At 38.6% G+C, this 25,513-nt stretch overlaps 1 protein-coding gene across 3 annotated transcripts in view; it reads right to left on the bottom strand.

Annotated features, from left to right (window-relative positions):
- Nucleotides 1-15,362, bottom strand: part of SUZ12 (SUZ12 polycomb repressive complex 2 subunit) — a 42,917-nt gene extending 27,555 nt beyond the window's left edge. The window contains exons 1-4 of one of the 3 annotated variants that reach the window (XM_035027776.1): nt 14,880-15,362; nt 12,567-12,613; nt 12,416-12,480; nt 8,107-8,175 (exon numbers count right to left, since the gene is read on the bottom strand). In XM_035027776.1, the coding sequence (XP_034883667.1) occupies nt 8,107-8,175; nt 12,416-12,480; nt 12,567-12,613; nt 14,880-15,153 (455 nt within the window). In that variant the 5' untranslated portion in view covers nt 15,154-15,362. The remainder of the gene's footprint in view (nt 1-8,106; nt 8,176-12,415; nt 12,481-12,566; nt 12,614-14,879) is intronic. The other 2 variants (XM_035027775.1, XM_035027773.1) reach the window with 2 other exon arrangements.
- Between the last annotated feature and the right edge of the window lie 10,151 nt (nt 15,363-25,513).

Here is a 25,513-nt window from a genome sequence, read left to right as displayed (position 1 = left end):
ATGCCATTTTACTAAAAGATAACCTATAAAAATAGTTCCATAAATGTCACCTTACAAAGCAGAATTAGCAAAACTCCAAAACATAACTGAAGACAAAGGGGGATATTCTATAATTTCCACACGTTAGAAGACAATCCATTAGCCACAACCAAATCTATCCTATTCTTAATTGCTTGAGTTAAACCTACACACCAAGGCCAGGTTAATTTTCTTAAAACCCCATTCTGAATATATCATTCCTCTCTCCAAATTTTCCAATGAATCCCTAAATGCCAAATCTTTTGTCTAATTGCTGTCTGTAATATGGCACCCTTTTCTTTTTATCTCCATTAAAGCCCTATGTAGAAATAAACAGGTCAGAATGGTAAAACAAACAGAAAAATCCAAGTTTAAATTCTAGCTCCAGTTATTAGCTGTGACCTGGTATCTATAAAACGAGGAAATGACCTAAAATTGTGAGGCTTACATAAAGTATCCATCAAAGTACTCGCTCCCTCTTCTATAATGGCCCCATTCCCAACCATCCCAGAGCTTAATGATCATAGCTTAATCTCAAGTACTTGTATTTACCACTTTTTTGTCACTTTTTTCACACACATACTACCTTTCGAGACAATCTTTTTATTACATCAGTGTCCCTCGCACCTAGCAGTGTCTTACAGAAAGGCACTCAACATACTTTTCAGAAGAATAGCAATGTCCTCCTAGAGTAAGATTTTTTTTGTTTTTAAATTAAACTCTATGTCCAACATGGGGCTCAAACTCACGACCCAGAGATCAAGAGTCCCATGCTCTACCGATTGAGCCAGCCAGGCGCCTCCAGAGTAAGAGATTTTTAAGGCCAGGGATCATGACCCATTACATTGTAGTGCTTACAGTATTATTTACATTGTTTTTATAGAAAATGTGGTTCTAAGTTCCAACTCTGAAATACCAGAAACATCTTGCATTGATCTACCCCAGAAAATATTTTAAATTAGTGCTACTCAACATATGGTCTGCAAACTGAGGTCACTAGGAAAACCTGTTACCATTCCACAAGGTAAGAAACTGAGAGTAAGACATGAACACTTTTATAGAAATTTAACATTGCCATAACATCCTTCAAGTTTGTGATCAGTAAGTATATTTACAAAAACATCGATCTATGCAAGACTGAAAATTAAACACAAGTAGGTCTTTCACCACAGGTGGTTTGAGGTACAGTTTTAAATGGTACGTTTTAAGTTAAATAAGATAGGAAGCACATTCAGCTATCATTCTAACATTGTTTCTTTAGGAAAAGGAACTCCAAATTTCTTTTTTTTTTTTTTTAAGATTTTATTTATTTATTCATGAGAGACAGAGAGAGAGAGAGAGAGAGAGGCAGAGGGAGAAGCAGGCTCCCAAGGAGCAGGGAGCCCGATGTGGGACTCGATCCCAGGACCCTGGGATCATGACCTGAGCCGAAGGCAGACGCTTAACCATCTGAGCCACCCAGGCGCCCAGGAACTCCAAATTTCAATTAACCAACTTAAAAAATAACTTTGTGAATGTGATTTGCTATGTACAATTTCCCCTCTAACTCCCCCTCCTGAAAGTAAACACTCTAATATACACCTAGAATAAAATATAACAATGAGGCCTAGTTTCTCTCTTCCATAGATGCTTCATAAAAGAAAAAAGGGCAATTTTCTTTCCCTTCCTGATTTACCGTACCTCTTCCCTCTCTTGTGGCTGTATCCACATCTTAATTGTTAAACTAAATCAGAATGCAAGGCAAAGAAACATGTAGGAATGGTCAGGCCTATTTGGTTTTAGGCTGCATGTGATCTAACTTAATCAGGATTAGCTACCAGGATAAGGATTTGGTTCATCTTTGTGATACGTTCCCTATCCATATCTTCTGAAGAAGCAAGCAAAGGGACAACAGGAAACCAGGTGAGGAATTTGAAATTCTGAGGTAAGATTTCAAGCATAAACATCTAACAATTCTAAAGCTGTCTGCAGAACGAAATTAAATAAATTTAAATTCGTAAGGAACTAACATTCTGAGATGCCATTCATGTAGAAAACTCAAATTTTAAGAATAGCCAGATCTCACTGAAGGACCAAGATTTTATGCTGGAAAGAGACCAAAATTAGTGCCTCTAATTTGTACACATTAATCTAGTAGTGGCAGATGTAAGGCTTCATTTCTAGAGTTACTACCTCATAACAAGATGATAAGCTATTTGGCATCTACACTGTTAGAAGTTAGTTAACCAACTTCTCTTATACATGTATAAAACTGAGAAACTGGTGACTACATCAAGCCCATTATTCTGGGAATCCAGGGTCTCTTCTGAGGTTCAGACACAAGGATGGGAACACTTTGTAATGAGAAGATAAAGCTGAATGAGGGGAGGGAGTCCTTTACAAATAAATAAATCCCCTTCTAGAAGTACAGTAGACAAAACATAAAGGAATTATTGTTAACTCAACGATTATACAAGGAGAAACATCTTAAAAATTTGTTCTTAAACACTTAGATTTTAAGAATCAGATACGCACTGAGCAACTGATAAGGCACTTTCAGGTTAAGTATGTAAAAAGAATCTATGGCCCAGGTTCTGAAAGAGGAACAACTAAAACTCAAACATGAAAAGATTCTGATTTAAAAATAACTTCAAAACTTGTAGCCAAGGGGCGCCTGGGTGGCTCAGTCGTTAAGCATCTGCCTTCAGCTCAGGTCATGATCCCAGCATCCTGGGATCGAGCCACCCGTCCCTGCTCAGCGGGAAGCCTGCTTCTCCCTCTCCTACTCCCCCTGCTTGTGTTCCCTCTCTCGCTGTGTCTCTCTGTCAAATAAATAAATAAAATCTTTAAAAAAGAGAGAGAAAAGGGGGAAACACATCAGATCTTAATGGTGGAAAAGACATAACAATTGAGCTAAGAAGCAGACTTAAGTTTTAAAAATGCAGCTAAATTGGGCGCCTGGGTGGCTCAGTTGGTTAAGCAACTGCCTTCGGCTCAGGTCATGATCCTGGAGTCCCTGGATCGAGTCCCGCATCGGGCTCCCTGCTCGGCAGGGAGTCTGCTTCTCCCTCTGACCCTCCCCCCTTTATGTACTCTCTCTCATTCTCGCTCTCTAAAATAAATAAATAAATCTTTAAAAAAAAAAATGCAGCTAAATCTACAAAAGAGAAGGGTAGGGAAATGCCATTAATTCAATATATCTATTTAAAGTATTTTATGGCTTTCTTGGGATAAAGACCAACATCCTTCAATAGCCTCCAAGGATCTGCATTATCTGGCCATGGTCATCTGCTCTAGCCTTAGACACTCTCCTTACTCTTTCTAGTCAACTACTCTGGCCTCAGATGACATATCTGTAATATTCCCTTTATTTAGAATCACCTATCTGTTCACCCTCTCAGTCCCCATTTTACTCTTATATCCATCTTTCATATCTCAGCTCATTTTTTTAAGGAAGCCCTCCCTGACCATCAATCACTATTCCCAAATCCAAGATCTCAAACAAGAGCTGGAACACCTGCTTCAAACATTCAGTTTCCCTGTATTTTTCTTTCCTAGCAATTATTTTACAATTGTACATATTATACAATTATATCTTTTTCCTCCATAAAGGCAAGGTCTTCACCTGTTTTGCTTACCATTATATCCCCTAGGACTAGTATAGAGTTTTGGACCTGGTACACTAAGAAAACTGGAATCTCAAAAAAAAAAAAAAAAAAAAGATCTAGACTTTTTTATACAAAAGATGCTTAGAGAAGAAAGATTACGAATTCAAAAGCTTAGGTGGTAACAAATAAGTGATGATATGCAATTTATGTTATCTACTAAAACACTGGCTTGAAATGTTCCTAGTGAAAGTTCTAGTTCCGGTATCTTTGGAGGGGATTTCTCTAGCTGCTAACAGAGGACCAGGAATGGATGATGATTAAGGGGAAGAGAGAGGAGACATTTTGCTTTTCATTTGACCCAAATACTTTTGCAAGCAACTCCAATTTGGAAGTCCCTTCATGATACCTTTCAGCCAGTGGACATGCTCTTAAGAAGTCAAAGGAGTTAGGATTACAGAATTCCAAAACGGGTAGTACTAATAGCACAAAAGACTCCTGGGATCCTGTAGGATAGAAAACTAAAGACTAGAGATTTATTCCAGTAAGCCATAGTACTTGGTCAAAACCCAAAATAAATTCAAAACCCACAATAAATTGGAGTGCCAGAAATAAGAACTGAAGAAGACAGACTATAAGGAATTATGTCAGACATTCTAAAAAGAAAATAAACATTTTAAATATACTCCATTACACCAAAAAAGCGAGAAACAGCAGAAAAAACTTACAAGACTAAAGGTATAACCACTATGAATTTCTGAAATCTGCTAATTAGTATGGAGTTTTCAGAAGCCATTCTTCAAGAAAAGAAACAATTTTTTTTAAAAGATTTTATTTATTTGTCAGAGAGAAAGGGAGAGCGAGGAAGAATAAGCAAGGGGTGCGGCAGGCAGAGGGAGAAGCAGGCTCCCTGCTGAGCAAAGAGCCCGATGGAGGACTCAATCCCAGCACCCTGGGATCATGACCTGAGCCAAAGGCAGACACTTAACTGACTGAGCCACCCAGGCATCCCAAGAAAAGAAACAATCTTCAAGGATGGTAGGGTTTATTACTGAAGTAGGGTTACAAATGTCAAATATGGCCTATTGCCATGAGTTGACTGACATCTTCAAGAAGTAAAAACCATGAAATGTCCTTTTTTTTTTCCTATCAACCACTTCCCCTAATATGTTCTGCCAATATCTGTGACTAGTAAACACAACCGTAGATCTAGAATATAAAATAATAAAAGATCCTCAAACACCAACTTCATTTTGCACAGATAATGCTGGGAATTTGCTTTGGTTTATAACTTACTACAAATGACATATATAAGTCAGGCAGTTGATTGTTCTAACTTTGAGGTTGTAATACTACAATATTTGTGTATCTTGATATTCCCCCGAACTCTAGAGAATGAAATACATGGGGATTTGGGAGTAGAAATATTATAACTTTGGAAGTGCTGAAAGAACATGAGTTCCAATGGAAGACTCCCAGACTACCACTGTTGAACAAATCCAGGCTCCAACTAAACTGATTAAGATCTGTCTGAGATGGTACAGAATAAAAAATATAAAGGGAAGACAGATACGTTTTTGTATATGATTTAACTTCTACTAATTAATGTCAGGGAAAAACAAAGATTAATTTTGTTCTCTTATAAGAGAGTTTGACCACAGATTTTACAAAGTTTTATAGTGCTGGCGTGACATATTGGTGTCTAGGGAATTTCTTACAATGCTATGTGATATGTTTAATGGAACAACAGGATCATGCCTAATTTGAGATGAGAAATACATTGAAGTAATTTAATAATACTGAGCCTTGAGGATAAACTTAAAGCAATATCCCAATTTAGTTTAGTGTCTCTGGGAGTGACACTGAAACATTCATAAAGATCTTGGGGGCGGCGGGGGGGGGGGGGATGCTGAATCACTTAGCACAGTAACTCAACACCTCTGGGGCCTAAAGTGCCTTGTTGGGTATTAAGGTCCAACATAGTTAGGTCTGTTATTTATTTATTTTTTAAGATTTATTCATTTATTTGACAGAGAGAGAAAGCAAGCGCACAAGCAGGGGGAGCAGCAGAGGGAAAAGCAGGCTCCCCACTGAGCAGGAACCCCCCCACTCCTCTGAGCGGGACTCAATCCCAGGACTCTGGGATCATGACCTAAGCTGAAGGCAGCCGCCCAACCAACTGAGCCACTCAGGTGCTCCCTAGGTCTGTTATTTAAAAAATAAATAAATAAAAATAAGGGAGAGAGCAAGAAAGAGGGAGAGGGAGATTGATCAGTCTTGGGGGATTGAAATGGCCAATTCACTAGTCCCACCGGATCCTAAAGATTGAAAAAGTTGTTTTTCAAAATTACAGGAAGGAATTCTTGCAACCCTCTGATACTTCTGTGAGTGAGTTAAAAACACCTCTGTTACAGTACTGGCCTAGCTGTTGAACCCACCAAGTCAAAAGGAACAAAATTATTGGGTGAGTGATTATTCAGAAACAACTGACTAGTATTACCTATCTCCCTCACAACACACATTCTAAGGGAAGCTCTGTAGTATTTGTCAAAGCCAATGTCACAATGAGATAGTAGTAGGTTTAGCAGTGATAAAGACAGAAGCTTGATGGGAAAGATAAAGAAAAGGGTCAAGTTTTCTTCTTGGTTCATTCTTCCTTCCCATACAAACCCTGAAAGACCTGGAAGGCAAACTATTAAAATGTTCAGGAAAGAACCAGGAAAGCTCAAAGACGAGGTTCTGACTACAGCTTATACTTTTAAGTAAAAAAGGCCCTGAGGATCCCAAGAGCTCTGTCTAGGGTAGGTGACCAGACAAGGATCTGGAATAGAAATTCAAGCAACAGAGTTTATATGTACTGAGAATATCCTCAGTCCTATTTTATGAGGTACTCCTTGGGCAGTAATAGACAGATTAGGTAAAGATTTGGAATCTCAGCTTCTAGAATGGACTATCACAGTTTATTCACAAGTCAAAATTGCCTAGATTTGGAAATATAAATTATAGTTCAGTCCTACAAAAGTGTAAGACATATAATTAAAAATGTGATTTTACAATTCAAGTAACAAAATAACCTAATTCAAAAGCCAAACTTAAAATATAAGCAACTGCAAAAATGACATCCTATACCAGTTACTAAAATGAGAAATCATAAATGAAGTATCGGGCGCCTGGGTGGCTCAGTCGTTAAGCGTCTGCCTTCAGCTCAGGTCATGATCCCGGGGTCCTGGGATCAAGCCCCACATCGGGCTCCCTGCTCAGCAGGAGCCTGCTTCTCCCTCTCCCACTCCCTCTGCTTGTGTTCCTTCTCTCGCTGTGTCTGTCTCTGTCAAATAAATAAATAAAATTTAAAAAAAAAAAGCCACTATTTAAAAAATAATAATAATAAATTAAGTATCATTAAGTCAGTGTACATCTTATCTAAATCGATAAGGTATGATTTAAAATTTCAAGAAACAGGGGCGCCTGGGTGGCTCAGTTGGTTAAGCGACTGCCTTTGGCTCAGGTCATGATCCTGGAGTCCCGGGATCAAGTCCCGCATCGGGCTCCCTGCTCGGCAGGGAGTCTGCTTCTCCCTCTGACCCTCCCCCCTCTCATGTGCTCTCTCTCTCTCTCTCTCTCTGTCATTCTCTCTCTCAAATAAATAAATAAAATCTTTTAAAAAAAAATTTCAAGAAACAATCTATTGTGGCAATTTTACCAGCTTCATTTTTAAAAAATCTAACATTTTTAGTTTTGTATTCCCCCTGAAAGTAGTCAATGAATAAACAACTACCACCCAAGTTCCTGTGTCTCTTTAGAATGATACTCAACTTTCTTTAGTTTACATATCAAAGAAAAAAATGGAAGCACACTGTCTAGCTTAGGCAAATATTAGGCTAGTCAGAATTTTTAGGGATTAATTCTAGGTATTACATTTGAAAACATACAATAAATAGATTCTGTCCAAAGGGTTAAGTTTCTGAAACTCTTATGTGATATACATATTTCAAATATAAAGTTAGGAATACTCTGATTGAAAGGTGTAAATATGGGGAAGGACAAGATGGAAAGAGAGCCTCTTTCAGATTTGAAGACAATAATTTAGGAGAAATGTGATGTTCTGAAGCACCTAACATACCATCCAGTATAGAGTTAAGTATACCATAAATATGAATGTCCATCCCTCCTTATGTGAGGTAGTAGGATTAATATCAACTGCAGAAGTTACAGAAACTTTGAGTCAAAACCCAAGAAACTGGTAAATTAACAATAGTGAACACAACTGCCTTAGAAAACAGCGAGTCCCCAGACTGGAGATATTCAAGATGAGGCTTAAAAGTTCTCTGCCACGAATGCTATAGAATTAGCCATTCCTGATTTACATACGAGTTTGGACCAACTGACCTTTAAGGTTTCTTCTAACTCCTTACAATATTGGGGTGATCACTAGAGAAATGATCACTATAATTTTTTCTTCTTTCCTCAAGTATGTCACTTAACGTAAACTGATAGGTTATCTTACCTATGAGATTCTTGCTCTCCTTTCATTTTCTCTACTTTTGATAACATATCATCAACTTTAAATGTTTTCCTGAAAGAAACAGATAAACAAAATAATCACTTCTCAACTGGGAAAAAAAAAAAAACCAGATTACACTTCATTGTCACTATAATAGGCAAGTTGGAAATCTGATTTTGATTATTTTTAGTAAGATAAATTGTGTATGGTTAGCCATAACAATGAATACTATATTGAAACAGTGTATGTTATATACAACAGACAACCCTTCAAGTTCCATCTCAAATGCTACCTTTTCCATGAAACCTTTTGTAATTATTCCCAAACCAGAGTGATTTCCCCTTACCTATGACACTTGGCTTATATTTATTTTGACATTTAGTCTCATAAATGTGAACTTGCATAAATATTTTATTTTTTCTCCTAGACTATAAGCTCCTGAAGGGCAGAGATTATTTTTCTTCAAGGAAAGCTACATCATGGTACCTTACATTTGAAAGGTATTCAAGCATCTGTTGGACTGAACCAAACAAATGCAAATCATGTATTTTGAAACATTCATCTACTTCTATTAAGTAACCTGACAAATATGTGGTTGTACTATTACATAGAAATAAATATTTTATAAAAAATAACTGAAGTTAACAAAACATCCTCAAAGATTATTAGCAATGGCTAAAGTTAAATGATATGTCATATTAAAGAGATGGTTATCAACCACCATGGAAAAATTCTGGAAGTTTAGGGGACATACCCATCAAATCATAATAATAAAATTATTAGCTTTTAACTTTAGAAGTTTAAGAGAAAAAAAGTACTTTTTCCACAAAATAGAAACTTAAGAATAACCCCCACATACTCCCAAGCAATTTAAGAATGAATGGACTCTAAAACAAGCCTTATCTTAGTTCTTAAGGTGGTCTATTATTTTTGTCCTATAGACAGAAGCTAAAAATCTAGACCCACATATGTTAACTGGAAATGAATATTTCTTTTTATACTCATATATTTTTTTAAAACTTAAGACATGAAAAACTTAATGTATTCCACATAAATTACTTTGTAAAGCTTGAATTCATACACTAGAAATTACTAATACACTCATTCCTCAAAAACAGCTATTGTACTCAACTACTATAAAAACTATCAGTAGAGAAATGTTAATGTAAATGTATTACAGTAAAATACTAATAAGGAAGAGCAGAACTGATGCAAACCATAGTTCAGGTGAAAAAACAGCCTCCATTAACAAAAGATCTTTTAAAAAAAAACTTCTCTCTTTACCTTTAGAGTTACTGAAAACTTCCAATATTAATGTTTCATCCAATAGAGCATAAAAGGAAGTACTTTAGGAAGGATGGCAATACATTTTCAATCTCCACAGATAAGAGAGAAGAAAGAAGAAAAATGTAGGATTATTTTAGGCTAGTTACAAAGAACTTTCCAGTATAAATACTGAAATGTACTACTAAGGAAGGTTGTAAAGTTACTGGAAGCTTTTAAGAATAGTAAGTTTATCTTTATGCAATGATTAAGAAGAAATCCTGTCTGTAGAAAGAAAAGTTAAGACTGTAAGTCACAAGGTTCATTTCTTCCAACATTATGGAGGTGTGCATAGGAGAAGTGCATAGGAAAGTTGAATATTAACAACCATATGAAATAGGTAAGATCATAAAGGCAATCCAGCCTTCCTTAGGAAAAAAACAAAACAAACCACATAAGCAACTATATGAAAGCAGCCTCACTCCCAGCACCAAGTATGTCTGTTCTTTAGAAAGGTACTGCTACAGTAGCTCAGATTTAACAAGGGAAATAGTTATCAAAAGATCACCAAAAAGGAGAATATTTTTAAAATTCAAGAAATTCTAGGAAACTTTCTTAGGAGGATCCAGAAACAACTTACATGAAATCTAGTAAAATGGATTCAATAAAAGAAGCCCTTTTCCTCACAAATATTTCTACTGAATGAGTGTTGTGTTAGTCTATAGAATTTGAATATCTCTATGAAGTGAAACTAAAGTACAAGGTGAGTTTAACAAACACCAGAATTAATATCACAACTGAGTGTATGATTTCAAAGGGAATGATATATTTATTCCAACAATGGATATTATGCTGTTATAAATAGTAAAAAAAAGAGTTCCAAAAACATTGAGCGAAAGGATCGTATTAAAAGCAATTTTATAAAAGGAGTCCCACAAACATTTTTAACAAAGACCACAATCACTAGGCTAAATTCACCACCTTCTAAAGTCACCAACTACTTTGAAAAGAACAGCACTCATTTGAGGATATAAGCTGTATTAATTTGTTAAAAATTAGTTTTAATGTCTTTTATAAGCTAGGCATATAACAAAAGCATTAAGTGATTCCTAATGCATTTTTGCATGGAAATAAACTATGGGATTTATATGTTTCTTGCCTGGTAAACTGCTGCAAAACTCCCCCAAAAGACAATTTTTTGCCTAAAGAGCAATAAATTAAAAGTAACTTCTTCTACCAAGCTTTTAAAAGTATCTCCACCTATTAGCAGACAACAGAAACGTATCCCACAATGAGACAAACAATCCAATAAACAAACATGACAAGAAAATAATGAACTTAAGATTTTAAACATATTTTTTATCTATTTATGGATTAACTCATTATTTTGAAAAAAACTTAATCACTTAAAAAAAAATGGTTAAGTAACCTCTACACCCACATGGGCCTCAAACTTATAACCCCGAGATCAAGAGTCTCATGCTCTACCGACAGCCAGCCAGGCACCCCCAAAAAACTTAATCACTTTTAAATTAAAATCAGGCAGCATTCTAAATGACAACTCAAATGATCTTCCACATTAAAAATACTAGAGAAAAAAGTTAACTACTACTTAATAAAAATCTAGTTTTATAGAATAAATCAGCACACTACAGACCATAGGCCAAATCCCGCCTACTGCCTGTACCTAGACCACAAGCTAAGAATGATTTTTATGGATAAATATTTGCGACTGACTTGATATAGAACACTAACTCTAAACCCCAATTAAGGTAAATGTCATCTCTTCCCACCCCACAAAAATAAAAGTCTCACACTTCTCACTAGTAGGCATATTCTACAAAACACTATACTCAATTATTATATTTTAAATTTCATCAATAAAAAATTTGTGGACATTTGTTTTCTCTCTTTTTGTGTAAGTATCTACCTACAATCTCACTAATAATCTTAATTCTGCCTCCTGGACCACAAAGCCTAAAATATTTACTATCTGGGCCTTCACAGAAAAAGTCTGTTGAACCCTGGCATAGATCAAATAATGGCACAGATAGGCAAAGAACTGACAAATTTAATTCTGTTGCCTAATCCAACACCTTCTTCCTAGTTATTTAGGCTCTTGGCAAGCTTCCCCTATTAAATGTAATGCACACAAGCACACAATCGCTCACATACTCTCTCTGTTCAGAAAGATTACTAGAAGACAAATAGTTTTAACATTTCAATCCTTCAAAGTACACCTACGTATATCTACAAAGCTAAACCAAGTCTTGCTATATAGAAACATGATGCTTACTTAGTAATCAGTAGGAGCCTCCAAAAGAGTTTGGTTTCAAAGTCTATTGGATGGCTTAATGGTTTTAGTGAGTCAATACTAACAATACCAAATGCTTAATACGAGTTCTCTCCTTTGAACTTAAAATTGTTCATTTGATATACTCAATAATCTTGCATGTAGGATAAGAAACTAGCATTCCATAATTACATATGGTTAAATATTACATGTTTTAAACAAAAATAAGCTCTGACTGACAAGTCCAAACTCCACTTGAAGACTAGGTAATTAAGACTTCTTGTTTTTTAAGGACATTCAATCTACGGACTTCAAAAATATTTCCTCTTCTAGAAAGACCACCACCAAAGATATAAAACAACACTTTCTGAACCTATCATTATGGAAGCAAATTCTTTATTGTTAGAACATATAAGAAATATTTAAAAATTAACCTAAATTTATGTATTGAAGACAGTTCCCCGAGCCCTTTAATATTTAAATCCTCAGCTTCTACCAAACTTGAAAATACTCATAGCACAAAGTAAAAATATTATTCAGTAAAATTACTTCACTCCACTACTACATCATTTCTACTAGGAAAAAAAATTGGTAATAAACTGGGATTTATAAAAATGATACTATTAAAACACCTAGCAACCAATTCAACCAGTCACTTTCTCACCTCAGTTTTCATATTTAATCTTTAATTAGAAATAGTACTTTAAAACTTTAACATTGTTTGATCAACTCAAAATTAAGATTCATAAGATGTACCTTTTGATGTTTGTTCTGGAGTTTCGATGAGACATGTAAGTAAGAGTCCTGTGCAAAAATATTGGCTATAAAAAAAGTTTTAAAAATATTAAAATTAAATAGGTAATATTCTAAGAAAAAATAATATTCATTAATTTTATTGACTACTTACAGCTATAAGATTTCGAGTTCGAAGAAATCTATAGATCTGCGTTGGTTCTAGGTAACAGGAAACAAAAGGATTACTTAAGTTCTCAAGAAAAAAACCAATCCAGCCAGTATTATAACCAACGTAAACCAATCACCTATATGAAAATCATGTACCGAATACTGACATCAAGAAAATTAGCATGCACAGTAACATCAAAAGACATTCATTCAGTCTATGGCATATATTCACAAAACTCATCTACATTTATTTTAAATTTAAGGTTCTCTACAATCTTGTGCTTAAGTTTTGCATTTCTAAGGTAGCTACTTTTTAAACTAGTCTGTATGCAGAACTGAAGAGTAATTACACTGATTTAATTTTGCTAATTTAAACTATAACCCATCTCCTCCCCAAAAAGTAGCTGAAATGAGGTAGCTGGATTCAGCAAAAGAACTTATTGATGCTAAATAACAAAATAAAATTTTCACTTTTTAACTGGTCTTTTAAAAAATTTGTAGTAAGCCAAAACAGAGTAAAACGGTTTCCTAGATGTCCTAATGCAGATATGAAAGTCAGTCAATACTTAAAGAAATGAAACACAAACTATAGCTAAAATTTCCAATGAATATTTAGTTTTAATTAAAGTTTTTATCTATTTTGTTCAATGTAAATATTATCCCAATATGTAATACTACTTCAACACATATTTTTAAATTAATCAACAGATTTCTAGGCTTTTTAATGCTCTTTAGTTAAAATTCATTTGCCTTTATAGATAAAAAATATATTTTATATACAAACAATAACAGTTCCCTTAATGATTTAGTATCACATTTCTTTAAAGGCGTATCAAAATGAACTAAAGATAACTGACTATATCAATAAAAATATCAAAGCATTTTAACTTCTCAGAAATTAAAATCAATATTAGAGAAGAATCAAGTTGTTTTGTGATAAAATCTAGCACTTAATGACAGTTTACTCCTACAAGGTAGACTAATCAGAAAGCAAAATAGCTTCAAAATAGTTTAAGCTTTCTTGGCAGATTTGTCTTCTCATAACATTTAGAAAGAAATGTTTAAATTTCCACTTAATCTTCAGTTAGTTTAGTTTTAGTGTCAAATAAACGAAAAGGAGAGGAGATAATTTAGAAGGGGTACAAACATGTATGTTTATTGTCATCACTGCCCTTCAGTTCTCCACCATTTTTCCAATTTAAAGCACTCCAGATTTTTCAAAGTAGATTAAGCAAAAGTAAGACTGTGAATCTCTCTCAAGCAGGTTCAATATTCGTTTCAATAAAAACTGAAATTCCAATTAGAATTTCATGAAGCACTAATCAGAGAATGAAAGAAGGGTATTAAACAATGTAATACGTCTTTTCAAGCACAGCTGATACCATGCCTTTAACATATGCCACGGTAAAATTGTAAATAAAGACATGAGGCGGTAAAGCCGAGTTCATTCAAGTTTCTGTTATTTAGCCATTAGTGATCATCCAAATTATAAAATGTACACAAAAGCAAAAATGAAAACAATCATGATATAATACTCTTTAAAGGACAGTTGAGATTATTTAGTCATATTTTTAATAAATTCTATTGTTTGTTTCCAGACACCTTGCCTTCCTCTCCAAATCAAGTCATAGTTTTGCCCCTTAAGACCTTAAAAGCCGAAGCTGACATAAGAAAATGTTCTGGAATTAAGACAAGTACAACGGGCAAAATTCCGAGGTCATCTCAAGATAAGATACTTAAGGACTACCTGACTCAGTTTACGTACCCATGGAATGGGTGGATAGATCTGAAAGGTTTAAAGCATCAAAAGGTGCCATGTTAACATGCAGCACCAAGTTAGTGCGAAAGCATTTCAGGCAAATGACAATTTGGTCGATTTCACTGCACTCATCTCTTCACAGGCTTAATTTTGCTCCTCAAAACCTACAACCGAAACCCCTGTACTTCTAGAGTAAGAAAAGACATCAAAGAAAGCAAAAACTAGTCTTGGGATCTGACTGCATCCTCAGTCCAACTGTTACCTCCTCATCTAAAAGCCTGCTCTTAACGTGGGGCCCCACTGCCCAACCTCTCCTGTAAATCTTCAGGGAGTCAAGAACCTCACCTGCACCCCCAGTTCCACCTCCCCAAAGGCCCTACCTAGACTTCGGGCCCCCTGGACCGTAATCTCTAAAGTGGGAACAGCCCCCTCAATTTCTTCCTTCACTCCCAAATCAAGTCGAGTCCCGGCGAGGAAGAGGGGCCCAGCACGAGTGTCCCGGCCCCCTAATGCTGCAAGAGGGGGTATTCCTGCTCTCAAAGCCTCAAACACACTCACTCTCAAAGGCCTGGAGGAAAAGCTCGTGGTCAGCCTGGACGTGCTCCATTTTCGGCTTCTTCACCGGTAACACCGCGGCTCCCGCCGCTGCCACCGCGGAGGAGGAGGAGGAGGCCGAGTAACTGCCGCCGCCTCCACAGCCCCCGCCGCCGGATTTGCCGCCCGACGCCGTCGCCGCCGCAACCGCCGCCGAACCCCCGAAGCCGCCTCCCCCGGACCCCGCGCTGGGCCCCGAGCCGCCCCCTCCCCCACCGCCGTGCTTCTGAGGCGCCATCGCGGTTCCTGCCTCCTCCCCCCGCCAGCTACCCGCCGGGCGGCCCCGGAGAGTAAGCGCCTGCAATACCAACCGCTCGCCCCAGCAGGCTCCGGCGGACCGAGGGGGGAAGGAGGAGAGAGGGGAGGAGAGGGGAAGGGAAGGGAGGAGGAGAGGAGGGAAGGAGGGAGGAAAAAAAAAGTGTCTCCTCCTGAGAGCCCCGCTCCGCTCCGGAGGCCGCTCACCCTAGCCTGGCCTCGCTCCGCCCACTTCCCCCGCCCGGCGTCCTGATTGGCCGGCGGGAGCGCGCGCCGCCCGGCCGCCCAGCCCGTTGGCCCGCGGATTCTCCCGTCAGTCACGCGGAGGCGCTTCTCTCGGAGGCGCGGCTTGGTTGGCCCGTGCGCGCTGCCGATCGCGAGCCCGGCCGCCTCTTTGAACTGAATTCGCGGGAAAATTAGGGGTCGGAGCGGCCTTCCTGCTGGCCCCGGTGCATTGTGGGGAGAGAGGGACCCGGCGAGCGGCTTAGGGAGCCGTTTCTCGCCTTCAGAGCGTTGTCAGTCACCGCCCCCAGGGGGATACAAGACCCCTGAAGAGAGGCGGGCCTCTGAGGAAGTGGGGTGCGGGGCCTGTTAAATGAACTGAGATCCATTACGGATCTTCGAGTCTCTAACTTAGCAGGAAGGGGCCTGACTGGGAGTTGGGTGGGTCGTTTCTCGGTAGAGGAACGCCCGAGGCGGGGATCGCGTCCCCTGTCCCCTCGCCACCACGTGCCCCAGCCACCCCTGGCCGAATCCCACCCCTCAAAGCCCTTGAGAGGATGGGGGCTTTCCGGGGGCTGCGGCTGCCGCTGTCGGACGCGACCGGGCTCCACCAAAGGGAGCGGTTTATATGTAACAGGAATCACCTATAAAATGAGGAAAACTATTTTTGGTAGGTGATTTGAAGCTTCAGGATCGTTAACTGAGAAAGTCGTGTCTTCTCAACATGCTGGAAGCAAAACCTACATACTTGATCCCCCCTCAGCCCGCCAGGCACCATAGGAGTGGTCAGAGGGGTAAACTGAACGATTTCTTGGAAGTACGTACAACCTTGAGAACCTATTCATTTTGCGCTCAAAAACTTGAGAGGGAATCCGTTGTTTTGCCTGTCCTGCTTAAGAAGATAGATACATAGGCCCAATTTAGTGTCCTCGTACAGACAGGTTTGGAGTTGAGCTAATACTCTTATTAAAGATTTGAATTTCAATTTGGACAAGGTGATCTCTAAGATGTTCTAGCCAATTCAAATACTGTGATCTTATATTACGTTAAAATGAAACATTATCTTCCAAAATCCCAATCTATAAACCCAGAACCATTTCATATTTTCAATAACATTTTTCAAATGTCTGCTTTGGGACCTTTATAAAAGTTAACTGCAAACACTGTTTGCAAAACAAGTATCTTCGGAATGGCTATTCAAGCGGTTTCCAAAACTAGTGTCTTTGGAACAGTTATTCAGACATCTGAAGTACTGCTTTTAATCAAAGCATTTGCTACTTAAGAAATGAGCTCTAGGGGCGCCTGGGTGGCTCAGATGGTTAAGCGTCTGCCTTCGGCTCAGGTCATGATCCCAGGGTCCTGGGATCAAGTCCCACATCGGGCTCCCTGCTCCTTGGGAGCCTGCTTCTCCCTCTGCCTCTCTCTCTCTCTCTCTCTCTCTCTCTCTCTCATGAATAAATAAATAAAATCTTAAAAAAAAAAAAAGAAATGAGCTCTACAAATGACGTGTTTAATATAAAATTTGGCATTTCAGGAACACATCTGAAATGAGGTATACCTGTTGCTGGTTTTAAGTACAGCCTATATTTTCAGTAAGATAAAAAGTTCAGAATGCTCTCATTTGTTCTACTATTCTGTACTCTCTACTTCAAAAAAAAGAGGGTTTTTTTCTTTTTTAGATTTCTGAAATAAACCTTTTCTGATTAATGCCACCCCACAGACGTTTGTGCGGTTTTAGATCTTGGCAAACTGCTCACCTTTAGCTTTGCAGGGTTAGAAAATAAGGTTTCATCATTTGGTCGGGGTCTGGAGAATTAAATCACACTAGACAAATCACAAAATATCATTATAAATGAGAATGCTAATTTATTAACAGTAAATATGAATGACCAGCAAATGATCCATCATTTATACAGGATTTTCCCTTTGTGGGGGAGTGGGGGGGAAAGGTACAATCCAGGAAAAAGCAAGTCACAGATTATTACCAGTCTTTGAAGAACAGAGAAATGGAGGTAAGGGAGTTGGGATGTTCTTAAAGGGTATTTCCCATAAGAACTCCATGTTAGCAATCTTGACTTCAGCATGGGCATGGTTTTTTTTTTTTTTAAAGATTTTATTTATTTATTTGACAGAGACAGAGATAGCGAGAGCAGGAACACAAGCAGCAGGAGTGGGAGAGGGAGAGCAGGCTTCCCACCGAGGAGGGAACCCGATGTGGGACTCGATCCCAGGACCCTGGGATCATGACCTGAGCCGAAGGCAGATGCTTAATGACTGAGCCACCCAGGCGCCCGGGCATGGTTTTGATGTACAGTAGTTAACCAGTACTGGCCATGAGAATCCAAGCCAACCATGCTGTGGGAGAGGCATAGTATCAAATTCTCACTTTCTGTATTCTTTGTGTTGAATGTATGTAGAACACTGAGAATTCCATATTACCTGGGACAAGGTAGAGTTAATTGATGAGTTATCTTTTTGTCCCATAGGTAAAACATTTAAAGGTCATCCCATGGTTGGTTGTTTCTGTGGCCAGCTAATTTATTTTGTGTTGTTATTTCTTAAGTTTGGGGTGGCAACTGTTTTTTAAACTTGTGCCAATTCACCATCAATGACATATATATGTTTAGTCTCCTTCATATGGAGTTTGAATTGCTTTCCAGGGTTTTGTTTGTTTTAGCCTTCATGCCATATCTGGAATTGAACTGTAAACTCCTAAAAAAGCAAAGGCCATTGTCCTTTATATATATATATATGATAGACTATATATATGTATGTATATATATATATATATATATATATATATATATATATATATATTTCCTAGCACAGGATTAGATATGTGAACAAGGAAAGAATAGCAACTGTTTTAACCTTTATAGTTATCAATATACTTTTATATGTATTATCTCACTTTTTCATAATGATCCTATGAAGCTGGCATTATTTTCATTTTACAGATGAGAAAATAGGCTCAGAGAAATTAAATGTTCATTTAGTGGCAAGGCTGTGACTTGAACACAGGTTTTTTAAACTCCAATTCCTATGCACCTTCGCAATCAGAAGAAAGTTATTCTTAGTACCTCAAAAGTTGACTGGTTTTTTTTTAAAGTTTGTTTTTAAAATGAGGCCCACCTACCTTCTCTTACAAAACAGAATTGTTTTATACTCCTCCCTATTGTGCACTCTTTCATTAGTGCCCCCACTTTTCCTTACACAGACTTCTTCTGTGCTGGGATTTTTAACCTTTCTTATGCCATGGACCCCTTTGGCTGTCTGATGAAGCCTATGGACCCCTTCTTTTAAAAATGTACAAATATGGGGTGCCTGGGTTGCTCAGTCGATTAAGCATCTGCCTTTGGCTCAGGTCATAATCCTGGGGTCCTGGGTTCAGAGCCCCAAGTGGGGGCGGGTGTCCCTCCTCAGCAGGGAGTCTGCGTCTCCCTCTGCCCCTCCTCCACCACTGGCAAGAGCATGGGCACTCACACTCTTTCTCTCTCATATTTAAATAAAATCTTTAAAAAATAAAAATGCATAAATAACCTATCAGATTATAAAGAAAATCAATTACAAACAAACCAAAATAGTAAAACATCAAGTTGTGATGTAGGTGCTTCTTTTTTTTTTTTTAAATAAGCATTATGGCCAATGTGGGGCTCCAACCCACAGTGCCGAGATCAAGAATTGCATGCTCTCCTGACTGAGCCAGCCGGGTACCCCAGTAGGTGCTTCTTTTTGAAGGCACTAAATAAAATCTAGAACCAGATCCAATCTAATAACTATCATTATTTAAAGTAATGATGAGGGCAAATAATATTTTGAGATACCTGCAAGAACTGTAATTTGATATGGAAATATCTGTAATTTCTCCTGGAAACAAAGCCACAGGCACTGCTAACACTACTGTGATTTATCACTGATATTAGTAGTTGAAGAAAATACTAATTTCAGGGGCGCCTGGGTGGCTCAGTTGTTAAGTGTCTGCCTTCGGCTCAGGTCATGATCCCGGGGTCCTGGGATCGAGCCCCACATGGGCTCCCTGCTCTGTGGGGGGCCTGCTTCTCCCTCTCTCACTCCCCCTGCTTGTGTTCCCCCTCTCGCTGTGTCTCTCTCTGTCAAATAAATAAAATCTTTAGAAAACAACAACAACAACAAAAACAAAGAACTTGTAGCTAATACAAGATTGTTAAAAAAAAAGAGAAAGGGGGGGCGCCTGGGTGGCTCAGTTGTTAAGCGTCTGCCTTTGGCTCAGGTCATGATCCCAGGGTCCTGGGATCGAGCCCCGCGTCGGGCTCCCCGCTCTGTGGGAAACCTGCTTCTCCCTCTCCCACTCCCCCTGCTTGTGTTCCCTCTCTCGCTGTGTCTCTGTCAAATAAATAAAATCTTAAAAAAAAGAAAATATTAATTTCAGTTAGAGACTCCTTGAATCCGATTCAAGTTAACCCCTGTGGTTTTTTTTTTTTTTTTTTTTGAAGATTTTATTTATTTATTTGAGAAAGAGCAAGTGAGAGAAAGAGAGCACGAGCTGGGGGGGGGGGCGGTGGGAAAGGGAGAAGCAGACTCTCCACTGAACGGGGAGCCTGATTTGGGGCTTGATTCCAGGACCCCCGGATCATGACCTGAGCCAAAGGCAGCCGCTTAACCGACTGAGCCACCCAGGAGCCCCAAGCCCTGTGTTTTAGCACCAAATCTTTTCCTTTCTACTTTGCTCTAAGCTCTTGGGTGCAGGGATGATGGGCGATTTGTCTTAATAACTGAGGTGTCTACCACTGTGCCTGGCATTGAATAGGGGCTCATCCAATGAGTTTTGATGAATAAGGACAGACAAATATAGACAGTGCGCAAATATAAATAACAATAATAATGATTGAGTGCTTACCATGTGCCACGCAGTCTTGTACGTTTTTTTTTTTAAAGATTTTATTTTTAAGTTATCTCTATAACCAACATAGGACTTGAACTCACAACCCCGAGATCAAGAGTCTCATGCTCTTCCAACTGAATCAGCCAGGCACCCCAGTTGTTTTTTTTTTTTTAAAGATTTTATTTATTTATTTGAGAGAGAAAGAATGAGAGACAGAGAGCATGAGAGGGGAGAGGATCAGAGGGAGAAGCAGACTCCCCACTGAGCAGGGAGCCTGATGCGGGACTCGATCCTGGGACTCTAGGATCATGACCTGAGCTGAAGGCAGTCGCTTAACCAACTGAGCCACCCAAGCGCCCCCAGGCACCCCAGTTTTTGACATTTTTAACACATCAATCCTCACACCAACTCTCTGAGGTAGGCAATTGTTATTATCTCCATTTCACAGATGAGGAAACAATGGCAAGATTTCTAAAATAACTTGCCCAAGATAAGTAATGGAGCTAGTATTCTAACCTAGACAGCCTGTCTCCAGAGCCTTCACTCTTGACCATCATGCTACGAAACTAGAGTTTTAGAGATATAAGATACCACACATGTCATTTCTAGGTCAAGAAAAATCAGTAAATATTACCTCTGATCTGCTGAGATAAATAATCATCAGTATTAAATGCATTTGCTGAAAAATAACCTAGATATCATTTTTCCTTTTTAAATGGTACAGTGTCTTTCTATCCTCAATCCATGCCCATCAATTTAAGATTAGGTGCTGAAACTATTAAAATAAGCCAATAAATGCTATGTCAGAAAAAAAATATGTATAAATCTTGCCTTAAGGAAACTAAACAGTTATATTTGCTAATAAGTCCTTAGAGAAAGGAGTGCCTGGGTGGCTCAGTTGGTTAAGCGTCTGCCTTTGCCTCAGGGTGTGATCCCAGGGTCCTGGGATCAAGCCCTGAGTTGGCTCCCTGCTCAGCACGGAGCCTGCTTCTCCATCTGCCACTCCCCCTGCTCCTCCTCTCTCTCTCTCTCTCTCTCATCTCTCGCTCAGATAAATAAATAAAATCTTTTTAAAAAGTTCTTAGAGAAATATAACAAATTTGACTTTAACAAAGGAATGGCCTCCCCAGTAAAAATAGCAATAGCCTTCCTTTTTTTTTTAACTCTTTGAGAATAATTTTTTAAATTTATTTATTTTTAAAGATTTAATTTATTCATTTGAGAGAGAGAGAGCAAGAGCAGGAGGGGGAAGAGGCAGATGGAGAGGGAGAAGCAGACTCCCCACTGATCAGGGAGCCCCCACGCAACGCTGGGATCCATCCCTGAGATCAGGACCTGAGCCGAAGGTGGATGCTTAACTGTCTGAGCCTCCCAGGCGCCCCTATTTTTTAAATTAAAATTCAAGTTAGTTAACATATAGTGTAGTATTGGGGCGCCTGGGTAACTCAGTCGTTAAGCGTCTGCCTTCAGCTCAGGTCATCCCAGCATCCTGGGATTGAGCCCCGCATCGGGCTCCCTGCTCCGCGGGAAGCCTGCTTCTCCCTCTCACACTCCCCCCACTTGTGTTCCCTCTCTCACTGTGTTTTCTCTGTCAAATAAATAAATGAAATCTTTAAAAAGAAAAAAATATATAGTGTAGTACTGGTTTCAGGAGTGGAATTTAGTGATTCATCACTTACATAGAACACCCAGTGCTCATCCTAACAAGTGCCCTCAATCCCCATCACCCATTTAGCCCATCCCCCCACTGATCTCCCCTCCAGCAACCCTCAGTTTGTTCTCTATATTTAAGAGTCTCTTATGGTTTGCCTCCTTCTCCATTTTTATCTTATTTTATTTTTCCTTCCTTTCCCCTATGTTCATCTGTTTTGTTTCTTAAATTCCACATATGAGTGAAATCATATATTTGTCTTTCTCTGACTGACTTATTTTGCTTAGCATAGCACACTCTAGTTCCATTCATGTTGCTGCAAATGGATTAATAGCCTTCCTAATAAAAGTTAGTGTAAAGGGATAATTTTAACAGTTCTATTTGAAATTTAAAGTCAAAAGTTAATTTGTTTTTGTTTCTTTTATCTAGAAAAGGAAAACATGAGAACCGTGGAACGTTCACTGTATACTATGGAGTTTTTGTAACAAACTGCTGATTTATATGTGTGTTAATCTGAAGTTAACTAGATATAATAAGGATGGTAGTAGGCCATAGTTAGAACCCCTGGGACAAGAAGAAACTTGACACTAATAACCTGAGGGAGGAAAATCCACCTGAGACAAATTGGAAATATCTAAATCTGAATTTTGGGAGGCCTACATCTGGAGACAGCTATTATGCCCATTCTTTTTTAAAGTGTGGGATAAACTGTTTTATGTTTAATTTCAAACAAAAGCAGAAGCGAACTGATATTTATTGAGCATCCTATCCATACAACAATCATAAGCAGCAATGTTAGCTGCTATCTTTGACCTCATATATGTGTAACTGAATCTCAAAGAGATTAACTCATCATCCCATAGCTTGTAAGGGGGTCAGCTGAGATTTAAACACAGTTACAGGGGACTCAAAACCCCATGTGTTTTCCAGTACAACAAAGGTATCCGGGAACCCCAGAGTTTCAAGAAGCTACCCCAGGGAAAAGGCAAAGCTGCAATATGGTGGGCTAACCCCCAGTCAGCTACTCAGCTTTTATCTGTTTTAAAATTTGTTTGACGATAATGGTTATAGTTGCTAATTTTTTTTTTTTTTTAAACACCACATTGCATTATGCTGCCTTTCCAAGTCTGGTAATGAGAAAGAATGAGTTAAAGTGGCACTAATAATGTATTCTGGGCTATACTCACCTCAAAATTTAATAGCATTAAAACAAACCTATGATGGGGTGCCTGGGTGGCTCAGTCATTAAGCTCCTGCCTTCCGCTCAGGTCATGAACCCAGGGTCCTGGGATCAAGCCCTGCATCCAGCTCCCTGCTCGGCGGGAAGCCTGCTTCTCCCTCCCCCACTCCCCCTGCTTTTGTTCCCTCTCTCGCTGTGTCTCTCTCTGTCAAATAAATAAATAAAATCTTTAAAACAAACAAACAAAAAAACCCCAAACCTATGATAAGAATAATGACGATCATTTCAAAGTAATGAAATATAGGTGAGGGCGCCTGGGTGGCTCAGTTGGTTAAGCGACTGCCTTCAGCTCAGGTCATGATCCTGGAGTCCCAGGATCGAGTCCCGCATCGGGCTCCCTGCTCGGCAGGGAGTCTGCTTCTCCCTCTGACCCTCCTCCCTCTCATGCTCTCTGTCTCTCATCCTCTCTCTCTCAAATAAATAAATAAAATCTTAAAAAAAAAAAAAAAGAAATATAGGTGAAAAAAAAATCAGTCTGTGTACATCTTATGCGTGCTCTGCCCAGAAAAAAAAAAAAAATTAGTCCTGCTGTTGTTACCTCTAATCTGCATGTAAGCTTATTGTTTCCAAAATAAATGTTTTTTTTTTTAATTTTCTGAGGAATAAAGAGCATTACTATGTAGGTGTCCTCCATAAATCATGTCAGTATAACTAGGTATTATAACCACTTCCATAATACTACTGTAGTCTGCATTTCCATTTAAAGTATACATTCATCTTCATTTCACTATTACTAATTACTATTGTTAATCAGAACAACTTCAGAGATGAGGGGGACCTTTATTTTTTAGCTAGTTATTATTACAAATACCATTCTTGGGGGCACCTGGGTGGCTCAGTCAGTTGGGCGTCTGCCTTCGGCTCAGGTCATGATCCCAGGGTCCTGAGATCGAGTCCCACGTCATGCTCCCTGCTCAGCTGGGAGTCTGCTTCTCCCTCCCCCTTCACCTCTCTCCCCAGCTTGTGCTCTCTCTCTCAAATAAATAAATAAAATCTTAAAAAAAAATACCGTTCTTATTTCCATGATGTGATTTTTGTTTGAAGGATATATTTAGCAATTACTGTTTAGAAATTAATTTGATATATGGAGACACATTTATAGCTAGAGAAAACTTAGATAGTATCTAGTTTAAGCCTCTTCATACACTTGAAGAAATGGAATCCCAGAATTTAAAGTAATTTGCCAAGGGGCCCCTGGGTGGCTCAGTTGGTTAAGCGACTGCCTTCGGCTCAGGTCATGATCCTGGAGTCCCTGGATCGAGTCCCGCATCGGGCTCCCTGCTCGGCAGGGAGTCTGCTTCTCCCTCTGACCCTCCCCCCTCTCATGTGCTCTCTCTCATTCTCTCTCTCTTAAATAAATAAATAAAATCTTAAAGTAATTTGCCAAGAACACACCAAAGGTTACATACATGTTGAGAGAGTATCTGTTTGTGGAAGGGTTGTGTCCTAGCTTAGAAATTCAGTGTTGAGATGTTTCATGTACCTCATACAAAAAAATACCTTCACCCATCTTACTCTACTCAGGATTTTATTTCTGCTTACACACTATTCAGTGGAACTAGTTCCTGGGGAAATGTTGCTGTTATTCCTGCTCAAACTACTATTTTTTTCTTCATACTCATGGATTCCTATCTCTTAATTTTAATCTGTAGGAAGATCTTTCCCTGGACCCTATAGCAATTTGAAATTTGCTGTGAATCCATTGAAAAGCATTGTCATTCCATATTGCCTGCACTTACTAGCACTCGAACTTAATTTTTAGCATGGAAGATTCTAACAACTTATTCATGTGACTAGTTTTAGAAAGTTGCCATCTTCATGACTGAGCTGAATAAGGGGTGTACTGAAGAGACCACAGAATGATTTAGCAGCTGTTTTTGATAGAAGGACAAGGGCTTATATGTTGTCACTAGGATAGTTTGTACTCTATGTGCCTGGAAGAAATTCCTTGAGATTACAAAAGCATTCAACAATTGAACTCAGAATTCTGTAACCATTTTCTATCACAGAGGCACTGTAAAGAGAACGATTGGAGGAGTAGGACTTTACATCAAGATAAATTAAGTTTCTAAAGTAACTTTCAGTGGATCAGGATCAAATTCACACACAGAGGCCAAGGAATTTTTTTTTGGTTGGGCTTTCTTCAGAGAGAAAGAGAGTTCTCTTTGAAGAGAGTTCTCTTAATAAGAGAGAAATGCTTCTGGCTCTATTTCTATTTTTAAAATCTATTTTTTCCTCAAGTTCTACTTTGCCGCATACTTAGGAGAAAGAATGTTATATTGTACTGTAAATCAAGAGTTGATTTAATCACTAATTCACAGTGAATTAGAGAAAGTTATTTAACTTCTCTGGTCTCAGTTTTCTCAAAT

Source organism: Mirounga leonina, unplaced genomic scaffold (genome assembly GCF_011800145.1).
Source record: "Mirounga leonina isolate KUSES-001 unplaced genomic scaffold, KU_Mleo_1.0 Mir_200, whole genome shotgun sequence".
In the NCBI taxonomy this organism is placed as follows: Eukaryota; Metazoa; Chordata; class Mammalia; order Carnivora; family Phocidae; genus Mirounga; species Mirounga leonina.
Note: the sequence above shows the minus strand (reverse complement) of the source record. Positions and strands in the feature narration are given on the sequence as shown.